At 49.9% G+C, this 11934-nt stretch overlaps 1 protein-coding gene across 1 annotated transcript; it reads left to right on the forward strand.

The window, feature by feature from the left end:
* Nucleotides 1–1997: 1997 nt before the first annotated feature.
* Nucleotides 1998–7793, forward strand: RFLNB (refilin B). Its single transcript, XM_032707761.1, has 3 exons — nucleotides 1998–2201; nucleotides 3657–3766; nucleotides 5044–7793. The coding sequence occupies exons 1-3, from the start codon at nucleotides 1998–2000 to the stop codon at nucleotides 5372–5374; spliced, it is 645 nt and encodes a 214-aa protein (XP_032563652.1). The 3' UTR covers nucleotides 5375–7793.
* Nucleotides 7794–11934: the final 4141 nt, after the last annotated feature.

The following is an 11934-nucleotide window of genomic DNA, read 5'->3' on the forward strand; positions in this document are numbered from 1 at the left end:
GAGCCCCTGTACACAGTGACTCAGTGGTAGGAGAGTTATCAAGCAGTTAAAATTCTGGTTAAACATTCCCTTTTCATCCTGGCAGGCGGATTTGCAGATCTGGATGTTGCTGCTGTGGGAGATCCTCAGGTGGGCAGAGCCCCCACGGCTGCTCAAACACCTCCATTCACCTGCCAAGTCCAGAAATGAGAGCCTGGAAGGACACAAAAAGTTGTCCTTTGTGTCAAGCCATGCCAGAGTGGGAGGTTTTTTGCTAGTAAATAAGAAGGAGAAAGACTTCCAGAAGCCTGTGGGGCTCTGCTCATCTCACAGGCACGGCTGGCTGCAGCCTCATGCAGCTCCCCAGGCTCTGAGAGCCCTCTCATTCAGACCCTGATCCCCACGGGAGTGGCTGTGGGGACACCCACAGCCCTTGGAGGTGACTGCTGGAATGTGCCACAAGTTCCCTCCCTTCTTAATTGCACTTAGTGGGTTGTTGGCAGTGCAGGTTTTCACCCAGGAGCTGCACAGCAGCTCTGAAATCATTATTGTGTTCATCTGGAAACTGCTCCAGTGCCTTCTGAGGCGTCTAATTTCATAAAGGGCTTTTATGGGAGATTTTGGAGCCAGGAGTGGTCAGCTTTCCCATTGTTTGCAGAGACCAGCATCTCTTTTTTGGGGATACATTTAAATCAAAAGGAAGAAAACACCTGTCCAGCACATTTGCTCAGACTCCAAAAATCTCAGTGAAAATTTTTAATGTTCTTTTTCTTTCCATCTGCATTTTTCAGCGAAGACAAACAGCCTCATAGTATTTCTTCAAAGGAATGTAAATTCCTTGAGGAAGTCTCCGGAGTTCCCAGCACCGCATAGCTGCAAACCACAGACGCCTACGGCTGAAAGTTCTGCTCTGCTTTTAATTTCGGGGCAGGGAAGGAATTTTTTTTTCAGAGGTTTGGGTTCACTTGTGCTGGGCCCGTCAGGCCAGACTGCTGGTTTCTGCACAGGGGAGTGTTGACTTTGGCCGGCTGCAGACAGTTCTTTCCCTCCACAAGAGTATTCCCCCACCGAATCTGATGACACGGCGCAATTATTTCATTAGGATTTTCCAAAAAAGGTTCCCTCGGTCTCCTCCAGTGCTAGAAAGGCCTTTTCCTTCTGTTCTCTTATTTCGGCTTCGGCAGCTTTGCCTGAAAAATGCAATTAGGGAAGGCAGCGCTGCTGCCTGAGTCTGAGTCCTTGGGAGGGGGGAGTGAGAAAGAGCAGCCTGAAGGGAAAATTTTGGGGGTTTAACCAGGCTGCCTGCAGACCCCTGCTGTTGGGGAAAGCACCACTGGAGGTGGGGACAGCCCAGCAGTGTCTGGCAGCTCTTTCAGTGCTCCACAAAATCCGTACTGGCACAGGAAAGGGCAAGGCATTGGGACAGTTGGACCGGGGATGCGTTGGGGCTGGTTTCACAGAATCGAGTAGGTTGGAAAAAAACTCTTGAGATCATCGAGGCCAACCTCTGAACACCACCTTGTCACTGGCACTGAGTGCCACGTCCGGTCCTCCCTTAAACACCTCATGGGACGGTGACCCCACCACCTCCCTGGGCAGCCCGTTCCCATGCCTAATTCCACACGGCTGGGGACGGAGCGATGGGGCAGGGATGCAGGACGGGGGTACGGGGATGGAGGCACCGGGAGGGCAGGGACACTGGGAAGACAGGGGAGCACGAGGAGAACGGGGGCCCCGGGAACACCGGTAGAACTGGGAGGACAAGAGGGGCAACCTGGAGGACGGGGGGAAGCGGGAGCACAGGGAGAACCCGGTACACCGGTGGGACGGGGGCACCGGTGGGACACGGGGACACCGGTGGGATCCGGGCCGGGGCCCGCCCCGCCCCTGCCGTGTCCCCGCCCCGGCCCCGCGGCCGCCCCGCCCGCCGCCGCCGCCCGGGCGCAGCCGGCGCAGGGAGCGGAGCGGCGGGACCGGCGGGCAGGGGCCGGGCCGGGGCAGGGACCGGCGGCTCCGCCATGGTGGGGCGGCTCAGCCTGCGGGAGGTGCCCGACCTCCCGGACATGAGGAAGCGGGGCGACTCCGGGCTCGACAGCCCCGACTCCGGGCTGCCCCCCAGCCCCGGGCCCGCGCCCCCGCCCTGGCTCCTCTCCTCGGGCAGCCCCGACCGCGCCGCCGCCAACGGGCTGCCGGAGCCCGACCCGCCCGCGCCCTCCGCCGCGGTGAGTACCGGCCCGGCCGCCCCTCGCTGGGTCCCGGGGCCGCCGGACCCTCCCTCCGGGGCCGCGGGCAGGTGCCGGGCCCCGCGCCCCCGGGGAGCGGAGGAGCCGCTGCCCCTCGCACCCCGCCGGGATGCACCGCCCGAGACCCCGCGCTGTCGGCCCCGGCCGCGCTCCGGGCCCCGCAGCATCCCGTGGGAAAAGGGGGGTGGAAACCCGCGGGGGTTACCGGCGGGTCGGCGTGGGAATGGGTTGGGAATAACCGCCCCTGGTTTCCCTCCTTTTCACCGACCTCTCCGGGGGCTTTCGTATCCCTTAAGGGACGTGCACCGGGAGGGATCCCGCCCGGAACCGGGGTCGCGTCAGGGATCCCTTTTACAATGCCTCCAGCTCTGAGGTTGGTTCTTGGTGCAAGGGAATCCCTGTCCCTCCTGCCCCAGGTCGAGATTGGGACAGGTTTGCAATATGTCTTTGAAAATCCCTGCGGAAAGTGAACTCCTGTTTTTCCACAGTGACCCAGAGTAGGAAGTTTGTGTATAAACTTTGGTTTCAGTTAATAGTATCAGATAGATATGTGCTGGTTTTTTACCAAATGGGTTTCGGATGTGAACGCTGAGCTGTTGTTACAAGTACTTTGGAAACTGCAGATTTAGAGGGAAAATCCCTTTTCTACAGGGGTGCTGCTGTGAAATTGGAAAAGGCCATAGGAAAATTGTGTGTTGAACCAGAGAGATGCTCACAGCCCCCTTGCCCCTCGTTAGTAAGCACATGTGCAGAGGTGGCTTCAAAAGCACAAGCCCATTGGGTTCCTTCCCTTTGGGGCCACTTTGTGCTGTGGGACGTTGCTGGGCCGGTGTCGGCTCATGGCTCTGGGTGTCCAGGAGAGGAGCACAGGGAAAGTCCATGAATCACCGCTCAGTGGGAATGAGTTAATCCTTCCCCACATGCTGTGTGTGAATTAGGTTGGATTTAATGCCTTCAAATAGGAGCCAGGGCGTAGCTGTGAAAGGAGGAGGTTGCTCACGGGAGATGCCCTGCGATGGTTTCCTGCCGCAGTCTGTCCGTGGGTGTCTCGGATGAATCCGGCAAGGAGGGAGCTCTCATACACCCATGTAATGTTAGCTATAAACTGAGCGTGGGCTCATGCAGGGAACAGACTATAGTTCATGCTGCAGAAGCTACGCTGCACTGAGGGGTTGTACTCCTCTCCCGTTTTCCCGAGTGGCTCCTCTGAATTAAGCTCCCAGAGTTAGGGCCTTGCCTTCAAACGTGCCCCTTGCCATCTCTTGGATGCTGTAGACCAGTGTGGACTCAGGCCTGTGGGATGCACCTGTAGGCACCTCTTGGACTAGCAGATCCTCCTGCACATAAATGTGAACCTCAATACCAAGGGATAAATAAATGTCTTTTATTGAGAATACACTGAATTGTAACATAAAACTTTTGCATTTTTTGCAGAATTCCGTGTTCTCCCCCAGCCCTGTTCTCTCCAGCTGCCCTCCAAGATTGTGTCCCTTATCCTTTGGCGAAGGAGTTGAGTTTGACCCTTTACCACCAAAGGAAATAAGGTAAATACTGTGTTACAGTCATCTCATTTTGAAGGACTTACAGGAGATAGCACGTAAAGGAGCAGTTAGGCCTTATCAGTGCCTGTGAGTCAAGTTAATTTATTTGCAGAGCTATTGTTCACTGCAGCTGTACATTCCTGGACCTGGACATTTGTACAGGCTGAAGGAGTGTTCAGCCTCTTTTAATCCCACCCATATGGTTGGGTTTGGTTTTTTTTTTCCAGGAAGACTTTCTTGTATTTTACTTTCCTGCTTTGATTTCCTTGCACTGCTCCAAAGTTGCCTTTCAACTGATTAACCAGAAGGTAATCATGAGGGAAGAGCTTCAAAGTTATTTCTAGGACAGTTTTATTAGAGGAAAGGAATTTTGCTCTTGTAACCTCATGGTTTGATAATAAGCACTTTCTATCTTAACAGCTGTGGCTGGTTGTGTGAAATAAAAGGAAAGGTAATATTCAGAGGAGTGCATAATTATTTTTTTTAATGCACTGCATCGCTTCACAGCCTGTGAATTATTCCTTTGAACATCATGATTTGCAGTAATGAGAAATGAAGGCTCCCAGTTGATGACTGTGCAAGCAGAGGTAGGCTGATAAAATCAAACGGAAGCCTAATGCAGGGGAGGGTAGGAAGAATTATGTCCTGGTGTGGGGAAGGAGCCTGTGCCATGGCTGGAACTGGAGGCAGTTAGCACTGTGGAAAAGCCAACACAGAGTTGTCACAGTGTGAAGGAGATTAAAACTTTCTGTTGCAGTCCAGGCACGGGGGACTTTCTCACCAGCAGAGATTGGTGTGCAAAATGAAGTATTTTCCTGTCAGTTGAATCTTCACAAGTTTGTCTTCAGAGAGTGCCCCGTGCTGGGAGTGATAGCAGAGAACTCCCACGTGACTCCTGGCAGAGCAAAACTGAGAAGATAACATGTGCTTCCATGGACTTGGCACTCCGAGGAGTCAGGATGTTTATGTGCAAAGCCTAAATGTGGATCTAGGCCCCCGGGTTTAGGAATCTGAAGGAGGTTTGTAGGTTCACAGGGCTCAGGGTTAAAATGATGTACCCAAGGATTGAGAAGGCGTTTGTTAGTGCTGGCAACTGGACTGAACAGTGACAGTTCTGGGTGTGCTGCTAACGTAAGGCAAATGTGTGAGTAAGACACCGGCAGGCGTTTCTTGCGTGGTGTGGCAGGTTCGGGGCTGAGGAGCCACCCTGGTGCTGTGCTGCAGAAAACACACCCTGCTGCTGCTGAGCCGAGCTCACACACGTGCCTCTCGTGTTTCAGGTACACGTCCTCCGTGAGATACGACTCGGAGAAGCACTTCATCGACGACGTCTACATGCCCGTGGGCTTGAGCGTGTCCTCCTGCAGCCAGACGGTGATCTGCGTCCCCAACTGCACGTGGCGCAGCTACAAGTCAGAGGTGCACTTCGAGCCCCGCAACAAGCCCCGGCGCTTCACCAGCACCACCATCATCTACCCGAAGCACGCCAAGACTGTGTACACCACCACGCTGGATTACAACTGCCGCAAGACCACGCGGCGGTTCCTGTCCAGCATAGAGCTGGAAACCTCGGAGTACCTCGGGAACGACTGTGTCCTGGATGGGTGCTGACTGCCGGCCTCCTCCCTTGCTCTGATCCATCCCGGCCCCACCTAACGTACTGTGCTAACTCCACTAAGCTAAAGCGGGTACAGACCCTCCTTCCCAGCTCTAAATTCCTGCTTTAAGCATCAGAACGGCCCGAAACGCAGTTTACTTGTGGGAACATAACTTAGTAAGGGACTTGTTTCTTCGCCTCCAAAGCCGTGAGTTCCCTCCCCTTCCCCGCAGTGCAGTAATCAGGTGAAAATAACGGAAGGTATTTTACCAGAGGAAAAGCTGACAGGTAAGAAAGAACGTGGAATAGTGCCTGGCAGAATCTGTGCCCCATTTGATGCTTTGGGGTGATGTGCAAAAGTAAGGGCAGTTCACTCTCTTGCAGAGAATCTACCCGGTCATTTGGTTGCAGTTAGCCAGAGCTGTCAGTCATTTCAGTTTAGATCACGAGAGTGCTTTCTCTAGAAGGACCATCTCCTGGAAATTCCTGGAAAAAGCTAACAGAAAAATCCGGAATTCTGAATTTAACAGGTTACAAAAGCGCTATCACATGGCATTCGTGTCTTGGTTGAAGGTGTAAATTGGAAAGAAGAGGAATTCTGAGTAGCGCAGGAGATAAAACTGCTTTTGCAGCTTCAGGCAAATTCGGGCAATTCCAATTCTTTGGATGAACAACACGATGTATCCTCTGTTCTTGCAACTTCAGCAGCGCAGTTGTCCGTGCAACACACACCTGTGTGAGCGTAGCAGGACTTGTACCAAAGATTAAAATTATCCAGGCCAAAAATCATCCCCGGGTTGTTGGAAAGTCGGGTCTTGACAATGCGGAGGTGGAAAAAACCGCAAGTGCCTTGTTTTTACCGACATGGAACTGTCTGCTCTGAGGGAGCTCTAACCAGGCAAGTTTCAGATAATGTTTACACAGGCAAAGAACAGCAAAGGAGGTGCTGGGATGGGGTGTGAGGCACTGTCGTGGCGGGGGTTGTGAGGAGGTCGATGGCAGCAAAGGACGGGCAGGTTTTTAGTGCGTAGCGAAATCCAGGGCTGTGGCTCTGCTTCCCATTGAGCCTCTCTGTGTCCTCGCTGGACTTTGGTATCCGGGATGTCACTGGAGTGGGGTAGCCTGTCTGTAGGTGCCGAATAACCCCTCCAGTCCCAAGTGCATGCTGAGTTTGGGGACCAAAGGGAATAGCTTCAGGCACCACGAACGTCTGTCTGGATGTTATGTACATTAGTTTATCGTGTGCTTTGATGGAAATAAGACAGAGGGGTTTCCTTCTTTTCCCAGATTTTTTTTCCCTGTACTGATGGAGTACAGTGCAGAGAGCATCTGCTTTGGGGGGTAGGGGTTACATGGGGAGTAGTAGCCCAGAAGCACCTGGTCAACTTGTCTTAGCTGGGCACAGCTTTTCCACGTGTTCCAAAACTCCTCCGAGGTGTGGGTCACTGTGTGGTGCAACACCAGTCCTGGAGCTGCTTTTAAGGAGGGCTTAGGTAGTGCATGGCCCCAAGGGTGAGTTTTGTCAGTGGTGAGTTAAACCTCAGGAGCCTGTTCTTGAGCTGTACTTAACATGTGTTTGTGCAAGTGCGATGAGTGGTGTGGAAGTGCAATCCAGGGAACAGAAACGATTTGGGAGATGAAGAATGCAGCAGGAAGGAAGCCTTCAGTTTGTATGGTTTGGGTTGGGGGTTTTTTTGTTGTTGTTGTTGTCATGGTTTTTTACTTATTTATTAGCTCAGAACAGAACATCCTTAACCTTTGGTACTTGCCTCTGAGATCCCAAACCAGCTCCAGGAGGACACAGTCAGGTAGGCAGCGCTCCGGAGTTAAGAGCAGCGCGATGTTGTTATTAAACACGTTGGTTTCAGACTACAGTATTGAGGAGATGTGTCTTAAGTTCATGTTGCAATTCCCCCCTAAATGTTGCCCCAAGATGTACTTGTGGTGCAACAGAAGGCACAGCTCACCCCGGAGCATGTGGGGTTTCCAACGGACAGAATCCCCTGTGGGAAAGCTGTTGCACCGTTGCTTTGCTGTTCCTTGTACCTCGCTCCAGAAACACCTGGTTGGACACGGGACACTGGAAGGACGTGGACCCTGAATTGCTCTGACAACGCTCTTCCAGTGAATTCATTTGCAGGAGGTCTAAGAGGAGGTGGTTTTAAGTTGTAATCATTAGTTGTCCCTAGTTAGAAACAAAGTGACCCTTAGGCTATAAAGCACCTGATTTTTATAAAGCAAGCAAACTTAAATATGTACCTCTTAAACATATTTTAATTGGTAGAGATACCTTTTAAATTATTTATGTTCCAACATTTGCAAAGCTCTGATTAGCTCTGTGCAAGTGTTCTGATGTCTGTGATGTTTCTCACCCCCTCCTTCTGACTTTCAATTTGTCTTTTACTTCATTGGTAATAAATGATCTGAAAACCATCCTGTGGGGAAGTCTCTTTATTTTTCATTCAAAGCTTTTCAGTGTTTATTGTGGTAGTTACTTAGAAATAAATACATAATATGTCTTGCCAATCCCAGCTCCCCTCCTTTCTCTTCTATCATGTGTTACTGTTGTTTACATATTCTGGGAGGGTGTTTCCTATATAAAACTCTCTATATTAAAAAAAACCCAAACCAATGCCAAATGTTGTGGCTTTGTCAGTTTAGTAAGACACTGATTAAGTGCTTTGAAGACAGCTGAAAATCCTCTCCAGTACGTGTTTGAGCCGTTCATCTGGTACAGTTTTATTTTTAAAGAGAGTTTCTGGTATGGATTTCAGCATATCCTATAAGTGAAGAACTAATCCCTTTCAAATATAACACGTATTTAACCGGGCGGGAATTTATTTTTAAAATGTCGACGCTCAAATGCTACATTAATAAACACAGCATAAAAATAAGACTGAAATGTGTTGCTCATTAAACTTTATAAAAACAGAATAGAAGGTTATAAACTATTGTGTTGAGAGAAACGCTGTGGTGTTTTTCTGGATGCTTAATCTGCTCTTCCAACCTTTCTGAATTTGCAGGCGTGCTGATTTTGTTAGTGACTCCGGCAGGGTAGAAGCGGATGCAATTGAACATCAGTTAATTAATTCCTAATGGGATTTTTTTTTTTGCTTACTTTTTATTGTTCATCTGGTTATCTGCTTGCGAAAAGCTCCAGAGTTGCACGTAATGACATTATTGGAATCTGGGGAGCTGTGAAGCCGCTGCTCCTGCGAAAGGCTGTGCGAGCATTTGGGTATCCTGCAGTGCTTAAAGTATTAAACAGGGGAAAAGCCAAATAGAAACATCAATTCTGTATAAAAGAGTCTATTGGAAGAGCCATTAAGAAGTAACTTTTTAAAATCGCAACAGTGTCTTTCAGGGGGGTTTCAGGGAAACTTTCTCTCCTTTCACATGTGTCACCCAACTTCCAGATACTTCCCTTATCATGGCCTGGGCTGTTTTCCTCAAGTATTGTCATAACACTCTGTATGAAAGTTCCTTTACTATGAGAATTTGAAGTAGGGAAGTAAAAGGCAGCGGACTGCTGGACGTAATTTTTAATTCATATTGTCCAAATGGGCTTCTAGTTGCTACCTAGATATGCCAAGGATAACCCTGTTATGAATGTGCTCTGTTTTTCTTGTCCATCTGTTGTGCTTCTCCAGAACATCACATCTGAGGGTCTGATACAGTGAATTTTTATTAAAAAGTGGAATACTGCACCTAACAACTGGATCACAAGCCAGGAGGAGAGGGCTGGATTCCCATCCTGACTTTGCAGCTTGCTCAGTCTTGAGTAAGGTAAGTCCGTGTGCCTGCAAATCATTTCAGCCTCCAGACAAGGTGTCTGGTCCCTCAGCTCCCCACAAACCAGCAATGGCCAACGGGAATACCTGGAAAGCCCAGTTGTAATGCAGTGAGTATTATTTTGAAACAAACTAACAGCAGTAACTAGAGATGCTCCAGGACAAACAGGCAGCGGGGAAAGGAGCACTTTTAATTGCTGGGAGCAATCTGAGTTGCACCCCTATTTTAACAAACAGGTTGGTTTGTTTCTGAAATATAAATGATATAGACAGTGAGTAGTCAGTACGAAGCTACAGAAGTCGTTGAGATTTTTGGGTGGCACCCCTGGTGCAGCTCAGAGGCTGTGCCAGCTCGTTCAGGACCAGTTCACACTCGCTTTTCCAGAGAATAACTGCAGCAATCTTCTGTACCTGCTGTGTGATGGCTGGGATGGAGCAATGGGGAATGCCTGGCAGCTGGGCACAGCTCAGCAGGGTGGATACACAGCTCCTACCATTTCCTTCTGTTCACCTCACAGACACTCAGCCTTTCCTCCTCTGCTTCGGGATCCTCAGGAATCCCATCCCATCAAAGGCTTTGGTGAAGCTGAGCTGAAATACCTTCCTCTGCTTGACTAGAATCCAAAATGGTGGAAGCTGATGCCACGACCTTTGTTATTTCTGCATCTTCCTGATTCTCCTCTGCAGTACCTTGGGCTGAGTCAGGGTTCCTCCTGGGACTTGAGATTTTAAGCACTGGAGGGGAGTGGGCCCGCTGCTTTCTGCTTTTGTGGTGGTGTTTATCTGTTAAAGTGATAAATGCTGTTAGCAAAACTGTAAGCAGTGCCTCTGAGGCTCTCCTGCTTATTTCATAAAAAGAATGATGAGAAAACTGCTTGCCCTGCCTTCATGTGGCCATTAATAAGAAACCAAATCTACAGGAAAATATTAATGGCCCAAAAATCTTATTTTAAGTGGGAAATATATATTTTTCCAATTGGCTAACTTAGCGATTCTCACACCTGTAAAATGTATTTATGGAGGCTGTTAATGCATTAATAGCACTTCTGCAATGGCATCAAGTTCACTGGTCTTGCCTGACTCTATTTAGGCAGGAAATTGATTCTTAGTTGTTGGGGATTTTTTTAAGCTGTTATCCATTAATGCAGCAAGCCATGTGATTTTTTTTTAATAGTACAATTTCTGGAAACTCTCAGGCACCTTTTGTACTAAGATACTGGAAGTGAATGGAAGTATTCCTTAACATGGAAGGAATTACATGGAAATTAGCCTCCCCTTTCTGTAGTTTTAACAACCACTCACCCCCACTGATGGGAACTTAGAGCAGGGCCGTGACTCAAGCCCCTGGAACGGTGAATATTTAAACAAATATACTGTAGCTCACCAAAAGAAAACCACTAAATATTTACAGCATCCCAAATCTCAGGCAGTTTATGAAATTTCCTACTTCCTGACAGATGCCTTATGCCTCCTACTGCTTATGCAGTGTAGTTACACGCACTCAATATTTTTTTTTTTTAATAGATTCATAGCTACATGTGAAACTATGTGTATGAACGGGCTACGGGTTCAGTAAAAGGTTTTAAAGAACCATCTATGGTTTCCTGGGAAGGGCTGGTTTTTTTTCTCTCCAGCTCACCTGCCCTCCTGGTGGTGATGGTGGTGGTGGTGGTGCTTCCTCATGGTGGCTTCTTTCTCTGTGGTGGCTTCATGCCAGCCCCTGGTGGTGGAGCCCCTTGCCCTCCACTGCCTGCCCATGCTGCTCTCCTGCCCACAAGGACCTGCAGCCACCCTGGCATGGCCTCCCAGAGCTGACATCCATCCCGGAATGCAGCAGGGGAAGGGAGGTCAGCAGCCCTGGCATGGCCTGTCTGTGACCCCTCTCCATCTTCCTTCCCCTCAGGGCCTTCCCCCTCCACCTCTCCTCAGGTTCTGCCCTTCCATCTTTCCCCTACCTCACTGCCTTCTCCCTCCACCTCTCCTCAGGTTTTGCCCTTCCATCTTCCCCCTACCTCAGTGCCTTCCACCTCCTTCCCATGCCTTTCCCTTCCACCTCACCTTTTCCCTTCACCTCTCCTACTGCCAGGTACGTGAGAACCAGTTCCTGAGGCAGCAACAGCTCTCCCGAGGTTTTTGGGGCTGGTGCACCCTCAGACCTCCTGCCCTTGCTGTGTGTGGTGGTGGGAAGTGCTGCAACACCCTCACAGTGAGGGAGATCAGCACATCTCCTTCAGAGGTGAACCCGGACAAAAACCATGGGAGCTCCAGGAACAGCTGCTGAAGCAACGCTCCTCTTATTTGTCATTCTCTCCCTGGGAATAATACGTGGTTTAATCCTCTTTGGGTGTTTTCTTGCCCTCCCTGCCTCTTCCCTTCTCTCCTTCTCATCTATTTAGACGTGAAGCCTGGCAGGCGCTGGCGGTTGCATTCGGACAGGTTATGATGGAATCAGGCTCCCAGAGGCTGCTCCCACGGCTGATCCCGCGCCGACTGTCGCTCATGGTCTGACTCCATGGCATCAGCAGCAGGGGTTCTCACTGATGGTTATTGCTGATGCTGTACTGCAGCCAGAAGGTCCCCCAAAGCCTGCGTGGGGATAAAAGGGATGGTGACACAGGGCAAAAGACAAGGAAAACGACAACGGCAGCAATGGGATGTAAATAATTCATCCAGACTGAGAAGCGAGTGTGATATTTTTGGAGAACAGCTGAGGGAAGGGGATTACTTGTTGTTAATGACAAGTGGGGGTTGTCATTAATTTTATCATGATAAAACCTGACTTG

The sequence above is a fragment of the Chiroxiphia lanceolata genome, chromosome 20 (assembly GCF_009829145.1).
Source record: "Chiroxiphia lanceolata isolate bChiLan1 chromosome 20, bChiLan1.pri, whole genome shotgun sequence".
In the NCBI taxonomy this organism is placed as follows: Eukaryota; Metazoa; Chordata; class Aves; order Passeriformes; family Pipridae; genus Chiroxiphia; species Chiroxiphia lanceolata.

Excerpts from the sequence above, each read along its gene's own strand:
- RFLNB (XM_032707761.1), top strand. The coding sequence starts at position 1,998 with ATGGTGGGGCGGCTCAGCCTGCGGGAGGTGCCCGACCTCCCGGACATG. Across the intron at positions 2,202-3,656 it reads CGCCCGCGCCCTCCGCCGCG|AATTCCGTGTTCTCCCCCAG; the intron begins GTGAGTACCGGC and ends CATTTTTTGCAG. Across the intron at positions 3,767-5,043 it reads TTACCACCAAAGGAAATAAG|GTACACGTCCTCCGTGAGAT; the intron begins GTAAATACTGTG and ends CTCGTGTTTCAG.